At 42.8% G+C, this 23,722-nt stretch overlaps 1 protein-coding gene across 1 annotated transcript in view; it reads right to left on the bottom strand.

Annotated features, from left to right (window-relative positions):
• Positions 1-17,861, bottom strand: part of B4GALT5 (beta-1,4-galactosyltransferase 5) — a 54,194-nt gene extending 36,333 nt beyond the window's left edge. Inside the window, exon 1 of the mRNA XM_028735166.2 lies at positions 17,443-17,861. Within this exon, the coding sequence (XP_028590999.1) occupies positions 17,443-17,566 (124 nt within the window). The 5' untranslated portion in view covers positions 17,567-17,861. The remainder of the gene's footprint in view (positions 1-17,442) is intronic.
• Positions 17,862-23,722: the final 5,861 nt, after the last annotated feature.

Consider the following 23,722-nt stretch of genomic DNA (forward strand, 5'->3'; position numbering starts at 1 on the left):
CTAAGGCCATAATTAATTTATGGTGATGGTGAAACTTGAACTAGTGATCTTTCCTCTCTTGTTGTAGTGCTATGACTTCCTTGCCCTAAAGATCTTAGTGATTAGCTACTGACATGTACTTAGACTACATTTTATATACCGTTTCAAAGGAAGACTCAATGCTGGTAATCAGCTTCAACGAGGAATGAACAATCAACAGCATGCAAGCCACTGCTTGTGCAACAAGGAGCCAAGGACAGGTGTACTCTGATACAGGGCAATTTAACACTGCAAACACCACCTTTGGAATGTATTTATGACGCATTTCTAGAGCCATCAGCAGCTTTGTAAATGGCGATGTGGCCCAAAGTCTACAATTGTGCTCCTTACAAGCATGAAACCTTGGCAAAAGGCATTTAAACAGTTTTAGGACCTCTTACATTTGACATCAAGTTTTCATAACACACACATTAAGTGACTCCGCTTGTCTACAACTTGTTTTGAGAGAGAAAATAAATCAACTAAGTAAATCCTCATGGATTCAGCCCTAGCTTTTTCCACTGAACTTTTCATTGAGAGGCTGTACATCAGTTAAGAAAATTCTTCCAGCTTTGGTCCCTTCTGATGTCAGTGACAACTGGCCAAATCTTCCCCTCTATACATGGTGCCAAGAATTCTGGAATCTAAAAATAGCTGTCTAGTGTATACTGAAAGGTGCAACTGGAAACCCTCCAAATCTAAATTACACATATTTTCAAGATGCTGCTGAAGACTCTACACATTTTGGTTTTGGCTCAGTAATCAGCCATTATTTGTGGTCACCACTACCCTTCCCTGAATCAACAGAGCATTCTCTGACCATGTCCCAAACTCTGACATCGCTTTCCTTTTCCCTGCCCTTTTTCTGCCATCTGGTTAAGAAATTAAAAAAACAGATATGTTATCAATTTGCGTGGTTAGATTTTTTAAAAGTTAGACCTAATACTTTAGCTGACTTCTATCTACAGATGTTCAGTTATACTACATGTTCATGTATATACTATGTTATACCATGTTCATGGAACATAATCTTTCTCGGCTATAAGTGATCGCCAAAAAGGACAGTAAATTTTTTCATGCTATATTATTATTTTGTTTTAAGTATATAAAAAGGCAGACATAAATGTTTTATAATAAAAAAATAAGTTGTTAGTATCTTGTGTTGTGCTGGACTTTTAGGAACCTTCTATTGTTTCTGCCCAGTATGCCAATGTTCAGCACAATGATACTCCTACTAACCTCTCTCCAAGTGCTCTCCCTTTGGGATAGGTTTTGCTTGCACTGTTTTGGCTTTTCTAAAGCACAGAGTGACAATAACTCAAACAGGAGGATCTGGGGTGCAGCTAGGCATCTTGGCTAAGGCAACCCTGGTGAATTTATATTGTACATTTTGCTATCTACTTTTTGAGTGGGTGGGGTGAATAAAGCTTGCCTATACCAAGATGGAAAGTTATGTTTCCATATGGAAATGACAGGTAGATAAGGAATAAAAGGCCATGGAAAGTGGCAGAGAGTTTTGCCAAGAGCTAGCCCACTGACTATTGCAGCCCCCATTCATACTTTCAACTAGCAAAAGGTAAAAGGTAAAGGTAAAGGTACCCCTGCCCGTATGGGCCAGTCTTGACAGACTCTGGGATTGTGCGCCCATCTCACTCATGAGGCCGGGGGCCAGCGCTGTCCGGAGACACTTCCGGGTCACGTGGCCAGCGTGACAAAGCTGCATCTGGCTAGCCAGCACAGCACACGGAACGCCGTTTACCTTCCCGCTGGTAAGCGGTACCTATTTATCTACTTGCACTTTGATATGCTTTCGAACTGCTAGGTTGGCAGGCACTGGGACCGAGCAGCGGGAGCGCACCCCGCCGCGGGGATTCGAACCGCCAACCTTTCGATCGGCAAGCCCTAGGTGCTGAGGCTTTTACCCACAGCGCCACCCGCGTCCCTAGCAAAAGGTAAGGGTAAGGTAAATAACAGCTGGTTGATTAAGTCCAGTCAAATGTGACTATGGGGTGCGGTACTCATCTCGCTTCAGGCCAAGGGAGCCAACGTTTGTCCACAGACAGCTTTCCAGGTCATGTGGCCAGCAACTAACATATTTTTAACAAACCATCAGCCTGTTCACTATGTGGGCTGAAAGCTTTTAAACTAGACTTTAAATAAACCCACAAAATTAAAAACATGTTTAGTAGCCTAACAGGCTGTATTTCAATGTTGGCTGAAGTATAAAGGAATCTCACTCCTCCACAGCCAGCATGTAAACACAGGCTACTTGCCTCTCAAGAAGGCTAGTAAAAAAGCCTTATCTCAAGCAGATACCTCCTCTGCCAATCCACTGCAAACCTGCTTGGTTAATATGATGGCCATAGAGAAATGGGATTTCATTCCTCTGCAGCTAAGCTAGCACAGCAATTACGTGAACTGACAAGAGGAGGGATAGAGAGATTTGACCCTCCTCCACCTGCTTAGTCGCCTGCAATGAATTCCACATACTTGTATGCATGGAATTCCTGGTTGCCTATGGCTACCAGGCAAGCTGTTAAACATGGCTGTCTTAAACAAAACATCAAGTCTCATGGGATTCTATTCAAGGTATACTCCATATCTTATTCCCTGCTCGGCAGGATATTGAAGCTTCATTTCATGAGTGAAAGGCAGGAAGGATTTTTTATATGGACAACTCAAAACACAAGTCTGGGTTTCCTCTACTTACAAGAGGATATGTTATTTTGCTCTCTACAGTATCTAAACACTCCAGAGCTCTCTCCTGTTGGGAGTCTGTTGTATAGGGAAGCCTTTAATTGCTCCTGGGACTGTGCCAGTAAAAAAAGGATCTTGAGTACATTTCTCCAGAGACACCTCTGATGGAAAGATAAATCTAAAGAGAGATGTATAGTATAGCTTTTTCTCAAAAGCAACACCAGTTCCAGGAGGGAGCAATAATAATTGAAAATGATGATTTATCTGATGCACCATTTTATCTGAGATTCAGAACCACCATTTAAAAAAATAAATAGTGGGACTAATCATATTTGAATAACTTAAAATTTGCTTCGCAAACAGAGCGTTGTGGCACAAAACAAGGCAGAATGCCGCTTTCCTGACACAAACCCAATTAACACAGTACTGCAAATAAAGACTTCAGTTTCTATTCAATATTAATAATCCCCAAGGTAAACCCACTGAAACTAACGCTGATATAGTCCTCTTAATTTAAAAGAGTCAACTCTAAGTAGAACTTAGTTGGATAAAATCCTAAATTTTCCAGCTTATGAAGCTTTTCAGTAGCCCACCTGCCCACATACCTATCTTGATAACTTGTGGCCTAAAGTAAAGAATAACTGCTTTAGTAAAGCTTCCCTGCTTAGTAGCCTAGAACCAATTAAGCAAGTGACCATTTACAAGCATGAAATGAGCTCAATGAAGTTTCATAACTATTTTTATGAATTGATGGAAATTTTTTATAATAGAAAGGAACGTGTTACATCACATAGACACCATGCATGCCTTCTTATTCCCTATCTTTTTACCTTTGGTTTCCATAACGTCAAAACTTGCATACATGATGTATGTGTTGTTTGGATAAGCAATTAGCCCTTTATGCAACTCTGAGATTAGTTGAAGTCTCTTGTGTACAAGGAGACAACATCATATGCAACTAAACAAACCTAGCAGGAAACCACTATTCAGATCCCATTGTAGAAAACGGCTGAAGTGAGAGTTACCAATGCCTTGACATGATTTCCTTTTGCTACTTATTGCTGTACAACAGAGGAACATGTGGAAGAGATGGCCTTTTATGCTACAGCAGCATATTAAGTGGCCAGAAACTCACATCCAGAACTTATGTGTGATTTAATGCTATGAAGAAAATGAATTAAGTTGAAGAAAAATTTAAGATGTACATACTAAGAGATTATGGAAAGCTGTGCTAAAAAGACAGCTTTCACAGTTAAATAGCAAGTGGACTTCCTATATGGACTCCGGGATTCAGTGACCTTGGGAAAGAAAGCAGGAAAATGCTGATGGCATCAACTCTGGCAGCATTGTCTATATGAAAAGGAGGAGCAGGAAGTCTGTGTAGAATGAACTGGATGGCCTTATGAACTCATAAGGTGAAAAAAATGTGATTAAAGATTTTAAAAATGAACTCAGGGAGATAACAAAACATTTTTGCCATCAACAGGAAGCTGATCTGTCAGAAGAGGATGTAAAGGAAACAGGCATCTTTGGGTTACGAACATCAATGTGATACAGCTACACGTGATCAATGGGGTTCTAAGACATATTGCACAAAGTCTTTCAGGACACAAACAATCAGACTGATGTAGAAGGTACTACTCTTGAGCACTGTGTTCCATTTGAGGAATAATTCTAGACTGAGAAGTCTAGTGTTTTGCCTACATAAACCTTTGCTAACCAGGTTAGAAGTATTATCAAAAGTTGCTTTTTTTTTCTTTTCAGGATTGTCAAAGACTTTTGGGAATGCCAAAGAAACACATATAGCTTAGCAACATCATGCTTTATCACTTTACACAACTTGACGCATCCCCTGACAACCACTGAACAACTTCCAAATAAAAATCGATTAAAAAACCCAAATTCCTTCTTTCTGAAAAAGGCAACAAGCAAACAGCAGTGCTTGGACTGCTGGAGAAACTCATTCCTTTCTCTTGATATAGTATTTCCACAGGTTACAAAAAATAATTTTATCAACTTGTTTATCTTTAATATACTGCCTAATTATATTGAAGACTAAAGTACATGTTTGCAGAAGATGTTGTTTTGTTTTTACTTTAAAGGGAACCAGAGGGGAAGTCAGAATTTAATCACATCACTGGGAGAGGGGACCTCTAAGACTTCCCACCATATCATTTCCTCCTAGTCTAAACCCTTTCCCTCAAAACTGATGTTAGCTTAGCCAGAGGTAGGGAAAAGCACACCATCCTCTGATGCCAATGTCTGGTCAAATTCAGAGCACTTCACAGCTGTTTCAAAAACAGTGTTTAGCGATAAAATCACATATATCCCATGTAACATTTAGTTTGGCTTCAAGTTAGATTTCCAATTCTCTGTTGAAGCTGATAATCAATTTAATGCATGCTCTTTATATGAGGGTGGCCAACTTTTCATACCAAGTCGACTGCAAGAGTACTTTGACACAGAACCTGAGGCATGAAGCTTTGGCAGGGTCCTAGAACCCTCCCACCTCCTCCTCAAAGCTGGGGGGAAATGGTAACTAGGCTTTGGGAAGGAAGGCAGAGGACTCTGGGACCCTCTCAGAGCACTCACACCACCTTCCCAAAGCCCAAAGCCTTGCTTACCCAGCTTTGGGAAGGTGGTGCAAGGACTGAGGGGGCATCAAATGGTGCTGAGTGCCACCAAAAAAGGCATTGCAGGTTGCATGTGGTCCTTGGGCCATACGGTGTTTACATGTTGAATTACCTCCCAAGGAGAAAGGTACCTCAAATTACAAATGAATTTCAGGTTTTCATTTCCCATTTCAACCTCAGTTTCACAGTGTGTCGGATTCATATAATCTGTCTCTATTGCTTTAACTGATGGATCCAAGGTGGTCTTTAAACATTATTAATGCCATAAACAGTGTTTGAAATCCCCTGGGCACCCACTGCAGAACAAACATACAAAGTTCCAGTTCGGGGGGGGAGGGGGACCCACACAAGTTGTGTGATTTTGCAAAGAATGAAAAGCATAAAACATTAACTGTAACTGGCCTAATGAATGCAATATATTCTTAATGTAATATATTGTTTGGATGCAAGGGACTAGACTTTCTTCATTTTTAATATAAATTTCTGAACACCTTTACTACCACTGCTCCAACATGTTTGACCACATTCATGGAAGACAATCTTACTCGGCTATAAGAAGAAAGAAGATATGAACCACATTCAATATTATCACCAAAATGGCTACCATTCAGCAGCAAGGAAGAAAATCACTGTTAACAAGCAAACTGGCAGTGACAGGTTGAAATAGCACCAAGGATGCATAAAATTGATCCATTATATCAGGTTGTGTCAAAACTGAAGGTTTGACGTGATAGCTCAATCTCATATTTTCCAAAGAATATTTACAAGCCTTGCATTTTCAAGAGATGTTTTCACCACTGTCTCATTTAAATCTGATCAGAACAGACTGAACTGACAGAGCGCACTTAAAAATTACCACTGCAAGGAATCCAAGCAAGACTTAAAGGACCAGGTGTTCAGAAAACTGAATGTACAGTTGCACCCATCAAGATCTGTATGCATAAAAAGCAGTGACTGGTTACTTATTGCTTTAGTTGCATATAATATAAAGACACACAAACCATATTAAAATGCCCCATTGCATAGATTTTTTGTGAGATTCCAAACATAGTTCTCCATTCACTACTATCATTTTTAAGGGCTTTGTTAACTATAGAAAGGGCATTCTCTGTGGCACTTCCTAAGTTATGGAGCTCCCTAAGTTATGGAACTCCCTCTCCACAGAGGTGTGGCACACCTCTTTATAACAGCTTTTCATACCTGAGATGCATACATTTAGGACCCATTTTACTTCCATAAATGTAAAATTGTTATAAACTGTTTTTGATATTGTGTTTTAATTGTTGTAACTTGCTCTGGAACATTAGGGTGAAGGTAATATATTGTAATATTAACGCTGTGCAGCAATTAATGCATTGCAGGGGGGTGGACTTGACCTTCAGGATCCCTTCAAACTCAATAATTCAATGATTCTATGGGTCAAACTGAAATAAAGAGATAAACATATCCAGTATAAAAAAGATTCACAAACAAGCAAGGCTTTATTGCACTCTGAGATCCTTGCTTGATTTGTTTTCAATCAGGATTAATGTCCAAATGTTCAAGCAGTTACATCTTGATTAGCCTCATAGAAGCCAATATGCAAGGAATACAGTCAGAAGTCCAGTCCATAGATCAGGCAGCCTATTCAGATAACATGGAAGGGGGAATCATAGAATTGAAGAGTTGGAAGGGACCAGAAGGGTCATCTAGTCCAACCCTCTGCAATGCAGAAATCCTGCCCACAGCTATCCCTGGTTGGGCTTAAACCACCAATCTTCTGGTTAACAGCCAGACACAATGACCCATTGCACCACCTGAAGGGGAAGAAATGTCTCAGGATATAAGTCAAATTCAGAGCAACAGAAGAAAGGAAATAGCACATGCAACCTCTAGATATGGCCTCTCTCTGTATTTAAATGATGCAAATAGCTCCACCTGTTAAAATGTCAAAGCTGTTACTGGACATGCATAGTATCAGGATGGTTTTTCCAGCAGCAGAAAAAGGCTATTTTAGAGAGAGAGAGATGCATGTTTACCAGTCTCATATATAGAATAAGCAAACAAACCTCTTTCATAAAAGAGGACCTCTCCAACTTCTGTGTTGCTGACACTAGCACTACTCCTAGCAACAAACTATTCTGATCACTACAATACTTGTTTGCACCCAAAGAGGAGGCAAACACGGCGTGTTGTTTATTAAGTGTTACTGTAATGAAAACATGTTGCATGGTTTGATGATCTTCTATCAAACTTTGCTTAGTAGCAGAAAAGACGAACTATTCCCTCAACCTTATGAATACCACCAGAGCCACTCCTTTCATACAGTGACTAATCTGGAAGCAAAGCTCTAAACAGAATGACATGTTATCACTGCCCCATTGCTTTGAGCAATAAACCCATTAAAGCTGAGGAGTTATAGAGCCAAGCAATATTCCATTTAAAGACTGACCCTACGATTTGCAGATCATGCACTATTCAGCAGCCAAGAATACAAAGTCCAGTCAGCAACAATATACAAGGTCACTTCCACCATGTGGAAGGGGTGTGTATTAGAGGATTGATCACCTTCATTCAAACTTGAATGCTCTACACTTGGGATTTTAAGGAAAACTGACATGGTAAAATAAAGGCCATATAGTAAACTGCATTTTTAACCACTGCAATATGGATCCACTGTATTGAAGATATGAAGTATAAAACAAACTATTTGTTAAATTTGGTAGCATAATGAGGCAAAGGCAGAAAGAAAATTGGGATCTACTTGCAGATCTAAACATTTTGCTGGAGATCAACAAGGACTTCAATTTCCAATTGTTTTCCAATAGTACATTGCATTATATGCCGAGGTGCCTTTGAAGATGGAAATGATAGCTAGTACAGCCTTCAGCAGCCGGACTGCTGACTGGGAACAGGAGGGCTAATTTTACAAGACCAATCATGGCCTGAAAGCATCAGCTTCCGATTACAGTCGTACCTTGGTTTTCAAACAGCTTAGTTCACGAACAACTTGGAACTCGAATGTTGCAAACCCGGAAATAGATTTGTGAACTTTGACTCTGAAGCCAAATGTCTGGTGTGGCTTCTGCTTGGCTGCAGAATACTCCTGCAGTCATTCGGAAGCTGCGTCTTGGTTTCCGAATGTTTCAGAAGTCGAACGGACTTCCAGAACGCATTCTGTTCGAAAACCAAGGTACGACTGTAGATTTCTACCTCAATTCAAGGTGCTGGTTTTTACTCATTTATACAGCTCTGGACCACAATACCACAGAGATCTCCTCTCCCTACAATGTCAGGGGTGCCCAAACTTTTTTCAAAGAGGGCCAGATTTGATGAAGTGAACATGCAAGAGGGCCAACCAAAGTTGATGAGCTTTTTTTAGGATTGCAGTTGCTAAGCTTTTTTTAGGATTTTACCCCAAGGCATACACAGCCATGGGGGATGGGGGCCAGCTAGCAGGCCGGATGAGGCCCCCAAGACAGACTTTGGACATGCCTGCCCTACATGAACCTACCTAGACCCTGAAATTGTCAATCTAGGCTCTTCTTTGTGTGCCCCCTCAGATGGGTGTTGAAAGTGGCACCCTAAGGACAGGCTCTTCAGTGGTGCCTCCCCAATTGTGGAATACTCTCCCCAGAGAGATTTGCTTGGCACCCTCATCATCAACTTCGAGGTGCCAGGCAAGGATGTCCCTGTTCTTCCACGCATTTGGCTCTTAATTGGGGTTATACAGTATAATGATACCCAAGCCTGTATTGGTGTTCATCATCCTTTTTATGTTATTGCAGGATAAGACTTTTATTGCAGGATAAGACTTTTAGTCTTATCTCCTTTTAACTTTTTATATTTTTAATTTTTTGTATAATGTATTGGTTTTTAATTACAAGTTGCTATGAGACATTTTATGTATAAGTGATAAATAAATGCTATTAATGATAATAGGTTTGTCTTAAAATAAGGAAGGCCTAACTATCCATATTTCTTGATCCGATCCAGGAAGGATCCCCTCCTCACAGGCAAGAAGCTAGTCCAAAAACACTGCAAGATCAGAAACACACAGCTCAGAAATATCTTATATTTATAGATCTGCCTATCACTCACTACCACAGTAAAATATACAAAAGTCTGCAGCCAGTTTGCATAATGTACAAAGATACAATTTGCATGAATATGACACCAGGCCATGATTACAGATACATTTTCATGCATTCTGTAGCTGCATACATATGTATTTCCATTTTTTAAAACCCATTATTCTTCATAGAGATAAGAATGAGCCCCAGATTTTTTTTTTCTTATGATAAGCTGCAGCCCAAGCTTTTGAAGAGCTGACTCTTTTCAAATTGTGGGATAGAACCCTGCTGGGAAACAGCACCGGAGTCAACTAGTGAAAGACAATTTTTCATATGTCCCTGTAAGTCAGGAAATGAAAACAGCAGCAGTGTTATATGGCTCAAGTGGTGAAAAATTAGCTGCACTTTCTTACAAAAGTGAAATGTGTAAACCAGTCCATCTGACATTTCCCATGTTCATGCAAAATGGTCACCATGCATACTGGCTGGCCTGGTAGCTGTTCACCATTTCCTGAAACAGACACAGGCAGCCACCCTGCTGCCTGTATGTAGAATGCAGGAGCTGTTGTAGCCTACAGGATTCAAGGTGTGCTTCTGAGTGGGTGCAGGAGGGACAACTCCATCATGTAAACATGCATTCAGCACACCCTAGACCCATTAAGTCAACCCCACCCAACTGAGGCAAGGGTCAAGAGAGCAAGAATCTGGTTACATCATTTTGGGAGTGCTATCCGTATCACAAGGCCGCATGAATTGAAATTTATCCCACTGGGGAGGAGCTGCATTGGAAACTTCAACTGGAGTTGCCACAACAGTGTTATCTAAGCCTAAGCACTACAAAGCTGAATGACTTTATCCTCAAAGTGCCATGCCAGGTATTCCATTGGGAATCTAAATACATGCGAAGGAAGATGTGGTCCACGTGAAAAACTTTTTCTAATTCACTTAGTAAGATTTTCTGATAACCAGAAAATTTAAAGAATATTGTCAAACAATGACCAGCATGTAAAAAAACCTGCAGCTTAGCAGTTACTGCGCATGCGCAAGCAGCGAAACCCAGAAGTAACCCTTTCAGGTACTTCCGGGTTGCCACGGGACGCAACCTGAAAAAATGTAACATGAAGCAAACATAACAGGAGGTATGACTGTATATGAAATAGATGTAGCCCTTATGTACTGCCAATACCAACTGAGTACAGAAACCAGGCTTGGCTTTAGACTGAGAGAAAGACAAGGGAGCAATGGAACAAGTTTGTTCTCTTAAGATAAATTTTAACTAGTCCAAACTTTGGTAGAAAATTAGTGTATACAACTGACAACTGTTTGTCTAGTGAGACCTTGAGAAGTATACCTGTTATGAGCTAATGTTTACAACAGTGTGCTTTGTAGCCTACTAAGACTATGATATTTCTCAAAGCCAGACAAAGGTTTCCTAACTACAAGTGAGTTCTCTCTCTTTCTGAAATCTAGGTATCAAGCTAGGAAAATAGTTTGCATTACACATTCCCAGTCAGTAATTGCATGAACTGTATTCAGTTCACATTAACACAGTTCAAGAAGGATTGCAAGCTTGAAATAATTTGTAAGAAAGGATTAGGGTCCAAGAAAAAACCCAGCTAATTAGGCCAATCCCCAGCTTGAAGACAAGACCCTCTTCCCTGATCCACTAAATGATCACAAGTGGGCAGGGGGGAAAGAGTATGGTGCTTTTTATTTATTTTCAATATTTCACAAAGTTGTTAGAGCTTGCAGAATGAGACTAAAGTAAAAGCATGCACTGGGTAATAAAAACATGATGGAGCTTTTAAAAAACAAACATGAAGTGCAGGGTAGAAAATATATATATTTTTTAATCTATTGCCTTTAGAAGGCATGGGGAAATAATTTGACCACCTAGGGCACAAGTACATTGAAAGTATGCACTGTGAGCTTCCTATGGAGGTCATTCTGTTCTGGGGTGCCAAAATTGAAAAGGTCTTTTTACTCATAACCACCTGTACCTAACCTGGCAGGAACACACAAAGAAGGGCACCCACTTACTTACTCAAAGGAGCCCAGGGCAGCAAACAAGCAATAAAAAAATTTAAAAAACATATTTAAGACATCTAAAAAATGTATATAAAAAAAGAAAATTCATTATTAAGTGGGTACATGTGAAGAAAGTAGTTATTGGTTGCAATTTAACCTACTTTTCATCCATTTGGATGGGTCATAAAATAGTTCCTTAAAGATGCATCTGTCACACAAAAATTACTAACAAAAGATCATATGAAAGCAATTTACAATCATAAACCGATTCAGTGAAGCAATAACAACATACCAATGGCTGCACTCTAAAAATATATTTAACTCCCAAAAGTTTGAAGGAGAGAGCAACATGTGGCACCAGAAACCTGTCAATGTAGGGGACAAATGCATTTCTTTTGGGCAGGAATTCCACAACCAGAGTACTACTACAGTGGCACCTCGGGTTACAGATGCTTCAGGTTACAAACACTTCAGGTTACAGACTCCACTAACCCAGAAATAGTACCTCGGGTTAAGAACTTTGCTTCAGGATGAGAACAGCAATGGCGCTGTGGCAGCAGCAGGAGGCCCCATTAGTTAAAGCGGTACCTCAGGTTAAGAACAGTTTCAGGTTCAGAACGGACCTCCAGAATGAATTAAGTTCTTAACCTGAGGCACCACTGTACAGAGAACTCGCTGTTCCAAATTACTGCCAGTGTGCTACACTAATTAACTGGACTATGAGAAGGGCTTCCCCCGCAGCTCTCAAGGCTTGGGTTGGCATTTTTCAATAACATTTTAAGCTACCCTGAACATAGGAAACGACCTTAAACAATTGGTGTATCTAGCCCAATGCCGTCTACTCCTTGCCCAATACTGTCTTGCGCTGCCTGCTCTTAAGGATCTCAGTCACAAGTCATTCTCATTAAAAGAAGAATTTGTGCTCTACCAAGTTGCTAAGCACAGTACACCATTAAACCTATAAATACAAACCTGCTTTGCAGAAAATGCAGACATGCAAGCCACAATATATGGTTCATGGGCAGCATTTGGTTTGCAATTCATACATTGTATAGTCCTGCTTTAAGCACATCATATTCTATTTAATGGGGGAGAATCCCCTTCAGCTCCCTTCAAGCTCCAATTCTAGATGTAAACTTTGGAAAACACATGATGTGAGTTAGCTATTAAACTTAGTTATTTTGCCATCATGAATTATTTTGCTTATCCATTTCAGGACTCTGAAATGTCTACTGCAGCACTAATTCCAGGGAGTAACCGTATTACTCTATTGCAGTAAGAGCAACATTTTGTGGTATTTTAAAAACAAGCTTACAGACTCCATGCATCACATTTTGTTTGTGACCGTGGAAATATCCCTGTGATATATTTCCCCTACTAGAACTGACTTTGCCTCAAAGTACATAGCCTGAGGAAGCCAAAGCTCACTGCCAGCAGCAGCATCAATATTGAGAATTATATTAAGAAAAGCAAGTCAAAACTTTTAATGAATAGGAGTGTCTCTAAGGACAACACATCTAAAATAAAACCATGGGACAGAGAGTTGAACTATCTTATGATACTGTAGAAAATGTAGTTACTATGAAAGGAATTGCTCTTCCATATATGTAACAGATAAGTCTATAAGTTAGACACCATTGATAGACAACCCAAATTAGCATTCAGCACTGCCTCAACTCTCTCCCTAGAAAATGTTGATGTCTTCAGTGGAGAGCTTCCAAGGACCTGTGCAGCTATGGGGTAGGATATCCACCTACAATCCGAGTTGATTGGGGGACATATTGCCTTCCCAGACCCCCTGAGACTATGTTTGAGGTAAACAAGATTACCCCATTCTTCTTCACACTCATGAGAATGGCAGGTGATCTCACTAATGCACTCAACAGTGGCAAGTTGGTGAATTCAATAGTGTGGACTGTTGAACACATCTCACATTACATTTTTGAAGCTACAAGAACAAGATTAATAGCCCAGTCCTATGTATGCTTTTCCAAAAGTGCCAGTGTATTCAATGTTTACTCCCAAATGCAAATATGTACTAAAAGAATAATGCATACAGGACTTGATGTTCATTTAGCACAATCTGTGAGGCAATGCTAACAATCAAGTCTTCCTGGTGTTGCCTCTCTGGGATAAGATTGCCGTTACCATATAATAAAGACTTTTCAGTGTTGGTACTATGCTTACCGGCATCTTAAAAAGCAGAGATATCACCTTGCCAACAAAGGTCCGTATAGTTAAAGCCATGGTTTTCCCAGTAGTGATGTATGGAAGTGAGAGCTGGACCATAAAGAAGGCTGATCGCTGAAGAATTAATGCTTTTGAATTATGGTGCTGGAGGAGACTCTTGAGAGTCCCATGGACTGCAAGAAGATCAAACCTCTCCATTCTTAAGGAAATCAGCCCTGAGTGCTCACTGGAAGGACAGATCCTGAAGCTGAGGCTCCAATACTTTGGCCACCTCATGAGAAGAGAAGACTCCCTGGAAAAGACCCTGGTGTTGGGAAAGATTGAGGGCACAAGGAGAAGGGGACGGCAGAGGACGAGATGGTTGGACAGTGTTCTCGAAGCCACAAACATGAGTCTGACCAAACTGCGGGAGGCAGTGGAAGACAGGAGTGCCTAGCGTTCTCTGGTCCATGGGGTCACGAAGAGTCGGACACGACTAAACGACTAAACAACAACACTATGCTTACAGAATGTCTTGCCATCTGAGATCTACACCAGGGACCTTTTAAAAGTGCCAATATATTATTTTAAATAGATATAGTTAGGCAGGTGTGTTGTTGTTAAAAGTGTTGGTTTTATAGCAGATATTAGACTGTTTGGTTATTTCCTTTGCCAAGTATGACTATTATGAAGTGTTTATTATTAGATTGCTGTAAAAAAGGTGTTTTTTTATTTTAAAAAACTAATTATTTTCAGTGCACATTAATAAGAAACAATTTCCTGATAGTTACGCAAACTGATAACTTACATGGCCTATGCAAACTGGGAAGAAAAATCACAACCTTGCTAAATTGAACTGCTTGCCATCAAGTTTCAGTGGCTCTAACATTTTACTGAGTGCAAGGTACAGTGATTCAGATTGTTTTCAAACTACTCTTAACAAGCAATAAATTCATTCTTAGGTTTCTGCAACTGCAGTATCACTAGTTTACTTAAAGTAACCAATGACTAATGCATTCAGTATCAATTGACATTTAAGCTAGCTACTCTGTGTGACATTAAACTGGCAGATATGCCTGCCATCTCCTCTATAGGTGAAGCTATATCCTAACTGTTGCTGGCCAGGGGTTGGGGTTGTAGGAGTGTGGGAGGCAGTGTTAACCTTTTTTTTTGCCTTTCCTATGCCTTCAATTGGGTGATTAATTTATGTTGGCATTTTTGGTGAAGCGCTTGGGACCAGAGAATGAATTTAGGACGACATGTAACTTTGTTTATCCCTCTCCTGACCTGTAACATGCCCATTCCCCACTCTTTACACCAGCATAACTTTTGCCAGAGGGTTTCTCCTCATGGTAAGTATGCCAGGACAAGTTATTTATGTTGCTGAATAGGGGCAAGAGAGCAAGGGGGAGATAAAATTGTCATTGACCCCAACCAAAAATCTTAATAATATAAATTAAATCAGGTCAAGAAATATCAGTAAGCAAACACCTTTTAATCAATCACCACTATTAGGAAGCATAAAATGTACAATATAAGGATTATTATAATAATCTGGAACCACCTTATTAAATGCTGAGACTCCTCACTGGCAAGGGAAGGGCACTCTGTATATATTCCCATGCCCTTTACTTCTGAAGCTCATAGTTCCTAACTATTTTTTTCAAACTATGTTGTGAATTTCTTTCCCACCCAAAGAGCCTTTTTCAGCCCCTAGATCTTTATTCATCCCCTGCACAGTACCATCAACCACTTTGGGAAACACCAATTTAGACGGGTCAGATCATGGTATCTAACTGAAATTATACCAAAATTCTGTCCTAAAGCTTGTATACAGGAACATTCACATACTCAGCGAACCATTTCTGTGATATAAAAGAAACTGCTATTTAGCATTAAATAAATACATTCTTACTGCAAAACCATCCAAAGTATCCCTCAAATTTCCTAATTGTATGTAAATTCAAACACAGCCAAGACCTAAATAAATACTGTTATTCTCAAGAGGAATGATCTGATCCCAAACTCCATTAGACAGTAACAGTAGCAATGTGGCAGGTGATCGAAAGTATAATACAACTTTGTTTCACTCTCACCAGACATAAAAAGACCACAAACATGACAGCACAGAAAGTAAAATCTGCAAGGAGACAGCAATTAGATGAACTGCAGCAATTTTTGCTTAAGTGAACAGAAAAATGTCCCTTATAATAGATGTTTAATAACAGGTATTTAACAACCAGCAGAATATGAGCTTAACTACATAAACAGCAGTACCTTATGGTATTTAGGAGCAAGGCAACCAACATCACTAATTATTCATTCAATGCTTTTTACTATCACCACCAAGCATTTGAACCTGCTGCCAAATCTCTACCTGGAAGGCCCAACCTGCAAGTTTTACCTATGCTTTTTAACATATCCATTTGGGAACTACTCAGGCGGAGGTCCTAGCCAACCAGACCAATTCCCTCCATTATGCCTTTTTAAAAGAGGCACCAATGCCCAGATTACAGGAGGAAAGGAAGAGGAAATCTACACTCAATCACTCTTCACAACCTCCCATGAATATATACACCTAACATCTTCCTTCTGTTTGTATGTAGAAGGGGAGAGGATAAAATGGTGAATTAGTCAAGGTCAGGATACAAAGGGGGGGCGGAGGGAGGGAGAGAGAGAGAGAGAACACAGATGAAGGAAGAGATAATTCATAGCCAGGAGGGAGGAACTGGTGTCAAAAGGCTATTCTTAAAGCACACACAGGGATATACCGAACCCCCAAATTAACGATAAGCCCCCCAAAATAAGACTTGCAAGAGTGTCGGTGCCTACCAAAACGCACGGACTTTATGTTTTATAAAGAGGAATAACACTGTGGACATGCTGCAATACAGATCCACACCAGAGACACGCTACAACAACGCAAAGTATACCTCAACCACCACCACCACCCCGCTTTCCTATGCGGGCGCAAAGGAGAGGGAATGAATGCCTCGGATTCTTAGAACGGAACCGGGGAGGGCGAGAGGCGAGGGCGGGAAAAGCGGGCGGCGAGGTGTACTAGTGGAGACGGAGGAAACTAGCCAGGCCCAAGCCAGGCGGGGAGGGGGGGCAGTGTGTTTGTGTTTGTGTGTGTGTGTGTGTGTGTGTGTGTGTGTGTGTAGAGGTGGGTTAGGGGTACCTTCTCGAAGTTTCTGTATTTGCATATAATATTGTGGGGTGGGGCCGAAGGCTACGAAAATGTGCTGTTTTACACACAAATCTCAAGGCAACACACCTTTGGAGGGGAGGGGGCGAGATATTGCTGTGGGGGCGGCGGGGGGGGGGGATGCCTGAGATCCCGCCCCAAGGCTGCGGCAGTCGAGACCACGCAGCTTGTCAGCCGGGCCTGAGCAGCATTGGGGGGGGGGGTGGCTGTTCACTCCACATCACCTCCCGCCCGGCAGAAGGAGCAGCAGCACCCCTAAACATCCGGCTCGCCCCCTCCCCTTTCCCGACCGTTAGGAGGGAAGTGGTTGTGGGGGAGGGGGGAGAACCCTCCTCGCCCTTTCCTCAAAAAAATAAACACCCACCCGCTCAGGCGAGGGGGGGGGGATGAAGAGGCGACCCCCCCCCCCACAATGCTTCTCCTCACAGGAAGCAGGCAGGGGAGGGTCTCCATCTTGGGGGTCCCCACATATATGAAGCAGTCGTCACCCCATTTTATGCCCCCCCCTCCACACACGGTCACTTTCAGGTCCTGAGGCGACTGGCCCTCGAGAACGCGCCCGCGCGCGCGCTCCCCCCCCCCCCACCCTAGTTTTCCCTTCACGGATTCTCCCGCCGGGCTTCGCCCTTCTCCTCACCGATGCCGGGCGCCACATAGACGAAGTAGAGGAAGGAAGAGGAGAGCGAGAAGAAGAAGAGGGCGGCCAGCAGCGAGCGCCGAGGGAGCCTCCAGGGCCTCCGAGGGCTCCGCTGCCACCGCATGGTCCGGCCCCGCCGCGCCCCCGCCGCCGTTCGCGGGAGGAGGGCAGCCCGGCTGAGGAGGAGCGGGAGGGCTGAGGCAGGCGGCGGCGCACTGAGGCTGCTCCTGCTGCTGCTGCTGCTGGCTGTGGAGCTGCGGCGGCGGCGGCTCCTCCTCCCTTTCCCTCAGTCGCCTCTCTCTCGCTCCGTGCGCGCCTCTCCTCGGCTCCGACGCCGCCGCCGCATGAATGAAGAGCCGGCCTCCGAGGGCGTCTCATAAACACCCTCCTTTTTTCCCTCCCCCGCTTCCTCCTCTTTCTTGTCCTCCTCCCTCGCCTCCCCTTTTCTCCTCCTCTGTGGTCGCGGGAGCCGGCGGCGGAGAGAGGCTGTAGGGGGCGGGGAGTGGGAGGCGCCAGCGGGAGGCGGAGCCAGGCCCTCTCCCAGATCGCCTCACCTCACGGCCCAAAACGGAGGAGCCCGGAGGCGGAGGCGGGGGCGTCGCCGCTCTCTCGCTCTCCCTTCGCCCAAGCTGAGCCCTGGTGTCACACCGGTAGCTTTTGACCTCCCTCAGACATTTTTCTTTTCTTCCCCCAAAATCAAATTTAATTATACAATCTATTAAGGTACAACCTGTCACAAGCGTCGTCGTTGTTGTTTTTTTAATTAAAAAATGGCATCAGGTATCCATGCATTTAAAAACGAAAAAAAAAAAAAAAACTATGCTTGGAACAGGTTGTTTACCTATTAACTATCATCTTCCTTTTCATTATTCCTCCGCTGCGTTTAATACAGTACTGGACACGTCAAGGGCAAACACGTAGGTTGACGTAAAAATGAAAAAAATCCGCACCTAAGACGTACGCCTTGCTGCCTTACTCAATATATTGTTATATTTTTCATTTATTCGTTACATTTGTAGACCGCGCTTCGTCTTAAAGATCTCGGGGCAGTTCGCAGCATCAAGGTATATAATAGAAACAAAATACATAAAACACACAAACACGTTTTGATTACGTTTATCATGTGTTTTGTGCTTTTTATATTGTACCTACGGATATTGGGCGGCACACAAATAAATAAATAAATAAATAAATGCAAAAGGATATAAGAGGAGCAGGTTGGCCCTTCATCCCGGTGACACACCAACTGTATGATGTGTGTTATACCCCGAAAAAGCAATGTCTAAGTGGAGAAGTGTTTGAAACATCGTGTTCCCAGACGTCACTCTGCCTTGACCTGTTTTCTTTAAAGAGACCTCAGTCCGAACATCAGCATCCTGGTCCAGGGATAAGAGTTCGTAGTCAGCCTCCTCGGTCTTTGCTAAGTAGTCTGAATGTAGGAGGAACTTGGCACCCTTTAGTCAAGTTGCCTCAGCAAGCTGAGATGCTGGAATGGAGCGTGTTGCTTGGTCGCTGGATTTTGGTTGGGAGGAACATGTTGCATGTTCCAGCTGCGTCGGCCTTCTAATACGCTCCACCCTGTTGCTCACATGCACATAGAACCTTCTTTTCTTATTGTGTATGACCTTTCTCTGTGTGTAAAAGGTCACACTCTCAAATTGGAGGCCCAATTCTTTTTCTATCAACTCTGACAGTTCTACTGCCAGCATGGCGCCACACAGCTCAAGCCTTGGCATGAAGTGTCCTTGGAGTGGTGACAGCTTGGCTTTTCCCAAGACGAAACCCAAGTTGAGGCAATCTTCAGCAGGTTGATGGCCTCATCTGGAGTGAGTACAGACTTCAGTCCGTCATCCATGTAAAAGTCTCTTTCAATAAATTGGTGCACATCTTATCTAAACTTCTACAATCTTTGCAGTTTGGTACGGTCCATAGTTTGCAATAGCAGGGGATGGTCCATTTCATGCAGTATTCCTGGATGTCTGCTTGTCACTGTACCATAAGAAGCGCAGATAGTTACGGTGGTCTTCTCTCATGAGAAAGAAGTAGAACATTTGTTGGATGTCAGCCATGACAGCTATGCCTTCCTTTCTGAAGCGGAGGAGACCTCTGACCAGCCTGTTGGTCAGGTCCGGGCCAATGAGGAAAGCCTTGTTCAGTAAGAAGCCCTGGAACTGGGCGCTGGAGTCGATCACTACTCTGATCTGCCCAGGTTTCTGTGGACGGTACACACCAAAGAATGGGAGGTACCAGAATTCTTCACAGTGGTGAAGGGTTCTGCATGTACGTTCGCTAACATCTTGTCCATTAAATTGACAAAATGGCTTTTCATCCCTTTTCCCTTGCCTCATGTGCATGTACTACCACTCGGTAATGTTTTTAGAGTCTCCGTCAAATTCCAGTATTTAACAGTTATATCTGACTTGGTTCTTCATAACTTAATCAGGAAATACTGCTGCAATTTGTACAGACCCAAATTTGTGAAAGTAACGTAGATCTTTTTACCATAATGAATATATTTAAATATCTTGTCTCACAGTGAAACATTGGATATATACCGTAGATGTGTGAAGAAAGCTTGACTTGTTTTGTTTTTTTTAAATAAGTTGGCTTCTCTTTGTTTATCACTGCTAACTGTCCTGGTATCCAAATCTTTCAGTGGCTCGTTCTGTGTTCTTGTTTATATGGAGTTGTGTCTAAATTTTTTACGGAGTTGAAAGGGGTGGGCGCCACTACCAAGAAGGCCCTCTGTCTGGTTCCCTGTAACCTCACTTCTCGCAATGAGGGAACCGCCAGAAGGCCCTCGGCGCTGGACCTCAGTGTCCGGGCTGAACGATGGGGGTGGAGATGCTCCTTCAGGTATACAGGACTGAGGCCATTTAGGGCTTTAAAGGTCAGCACCAACACTTTGAACTGTGCTCGGAAATCACAATTTAAAATGACAAAGAGAAAAAATAAAAGCAATTTAAAAACAAAAACGGAGCCCTCTCTGCCCAGCAGCCGTAGAAGCACTCCTTTATGGAGCCTGTCAGGCCCCGCCCCAAGCCAGGTGGAGAGAAGCAGGGCAGGGCCCTTCAGGCTCCCAGGTGGTCAGTCCTAGCTCTGGACACCAGCGCACATATTGAGAGTGAACTGTATCTGTTTCCCACCCAAGCTGAAGAGGTCAAAGAACTCTGGTCTAGCCAGAGTTCAGTTGCTTTGCCCATCCAATACAACATACATCTTCACAGCCTGCTCCGGATGCCCTGCAGTGAAAACCTTGGCCAGGCTTACCTGATTGCAAGATCGGCCACCGTTTTCCACACCACAAACCTGAGTGCAGCAGACACCCACCTCTGTCCTGGCTCATTTGCAGCTGGTTTTGGCGTCCTTTACACTGCCGCTGGAGCTGCTTCAGCTGAAGAACCTGAAGAGTGTGCTGGAGGAGAGCTATTTGGGTGTAAGTCAGTTGGGTGCTTCTCCCTGCTACATTCACGACACCTGACCTTGGTCAGACGGTCCTTTGCCATGTGGTCCTTGGTCCTTTAGCAAGGCTTACCGCTCTCCCAGTGGCTCCTCTCTGAACTCTCTGCATTTGTTCAAAGGGTGTGGTTTCTTGTGCAATGGACAGGCTGACTCCGTCAACTTCTCCATCTTGGGCTTGCTGGCATCATCTAACATGTCTGTCTTCCTCACTGAAAGCACTACTTTGGATGTGATGTCCCTAGTGGATTTATTCTCTTTGTAAGAATCTCCATAGAGGGACGCGGGTGGCGCTGTGGGTTAAACCACAGAGCCCAGGACTTGCCAATCAGAAGGTCGGTGGTTCGAATCCCTGCGACGGGGTGAGCTCCCGTTGCTCGGTCCCTGCTCCTGCCCACCTAGCAGTTCGAAAGCACATCAAAGTGCAAGTAGATAAATACCTTCCAGCGGGAAGGTAAACGGTATTTCCATGCGCTGCTCTAGTTTGCCAGAAGCAGCTTAGTCATGCTGGCCACATGACCCGGAAGCTGTACACCGGCTCCCTTGGCCAATAAAGAGAGATGAGCATTGCAACCCCAGAGTCAGTCACGACTGGACCTAATGGTCAGGGGTCCCTTTACCTTTACCTTTAAGAATTTCCATAGAATCCAGCCAAGTCAGTTTGTGGGTCACTTCTTTCTTTCGTGATCTGTGTGACAAATGGAAAAACGGTTGTGAAAGGGGGATAGGCACCACCATGCTTTTCTTTTGTAGGTGGTGACCTCTGTACCCCACCTTTCGTGTAGAGGTAGCAGAAGCTTAGCTGTGATTTCTTTCTGGGACATGTGTTGATCAAGACACGCAAGGCCAGGAAGCTGTTGATTTCTTTTAGCTGCTGCCAGCCTGAATAGTATGTCTGCCAAGTCCCACAGTTTGATCCCTCATAGTCAATTTTGGAAAAGATTGAAGTCATGGCGCTCCTAAACTTGCTGGAGTGCTAGTTTTTGTTCATCCACTAGAGCTGCATGGATGCATCTTGCCTGATCTGAGGAAGCAGGCCCTAGCCATGTGGTCAAAAGGGTCAGTTCCTCCTCTCAGAAGGCTCACAGAATTTAGAATATTAAAACCTCAATAGCAGTTTTGAGCCACATGGTAACACTGCTGCCGAAAGTCCTTGACTCTCTTAGCTGTGGCAGAAAGGATAGGAATATCTTCCTTAAGAAGTTTGCTTTTTTTAAAAAAAACCCTGCTTTTAGCTGTGCCTTTTTCTCTAGAGTTTTATTCCTGTAATCTTCCAGTTTAGCTGTTTGAGAAGTTACAGATAGGTAGCCGTGTTGGTCTGCCATAGTCAAAACAAAAAAAATTCCTTCCAGTAGCACCTTAAAGACCAACTAAGTTAGTTCTTGGTATGAGCTTTCGTGTGCATGCACACTTCTTCAGATACACTGAAACAGAAGTTGCCAGATCCTTCTATATAGTGAGAAGGTGGGGAGGGGTATTACTCAGAAGGGTGGTGGGAATGGGTGATTGGCAGATAGCTGTGATGAGCCTGTTGACGACTCTTAATGACTGCAATAGGTCTTACAGGAAAAAGCAAGGGGTGAGAAGGTGAAAAATGGCTTTGTCATGTATAATGAGATAAGAATCCAATGTCTTTGTTCAGACCAGGTCTCTCCATGGTTTTAAGTTTGGTAATAAGTTGCAATTCAGCAGCTTCTCTTTCCAGTCTATTTCTGAAATTCCTTTGTAGTAAAACAGCTACTTTGAGATCTTGTATAGAATGTCCTGGGAGATTGAAGTGTTCTCCTACTGGTTTCTCTGTCTTGTGATTCTTGATGTCAGATTTATGTCCGTTTATTCTTTGGCGTAAGGTTTGGCCTGTTTGTCCAATATAGAGAGCTGAAGGACACTGTTGGCATTTGATGTATGTGAGCTTTGCAATGGGGAATTAGCACTTCCATGGAATTGCAATGGAGAAGGCTTCCTGGGTGTGGAGAGTTACAGAGTTGCATAAATTTGCTAGGAAAAGCAGGGTGCACTTTTCTTGCTGATTTAGACTTTAAAACATTGTTTGCATTTGTAAATTGTTCTGGGAGACCAACAGGGCTAGTTTCACATGTACAAAGGGAAGGCTGATTTGTAAACCACTTTCTTCTTTACACATGCAAATTCTTGTTAGAGAGACTGTCCTTACTGTACCATCTGGAGATTTTGCTCTCTTTCTGGATAGTATTAACAAGACTCCCCAAAGCTCTCGTACATAGATTCATTGAAGATAATCAAGGCACATGTAGAAATATTACCCACATTTCAATAGGCTGTTCTATGGCTCTGAATGAAGATGGTTAGAAGCTTTCTGTGAAGTTCTATGTGGAGTTCTGTAAGGACGAAGTGAATTCGCCCTTCTTCTTGGGTTTGTGATAACTAGACTGCCACTAGTTTACAAAGGAGGAAGGGATGTTTCTTCCCACTCTGGCCAGAGCCAATAGAAGGGAGATATTTTCCCACTCTCTGGCAGAGCCAATAGAAAGTAGACTATTGCTGTGCCTACATTTCCCAACCTGCCTTGGGGTCTAAAAAGGGGGAAAGGCACTACCTTTTCTGAAAGGGGCAGCATTGTTATTCCTTCTACCTGCTACTAATACACAGATTTGCTATCACTAAATAACTGACCGGGGTGTGTGTGCAGAACAATTGGGCTGCCCTGATATAGATATTAACCAGCCAAAGGCTTGGTTGAAGAGGAATGATTTCACTTGGCACTTAAAGGTGTGTACAGTGGTACCTCGGGTTACAGATGCTTCAGGTTACAGACTCCGCTAATCCAGAAATAGTACCTTGG

Source organism: Podarcis muralis, chromosome 5 (genome assembly GCF_964188315.1).
Source record: "Podarcis muralis chromosome 5, rPodMur119.hap1.1, whole genome shotgun sequence".
Classification (NCBI taxonomy): Eukaryota; Metazoa; Chordata; class Lepidosauria; order Squamata; family Lacertidae; genus Podarcis; species Podarcis muralis.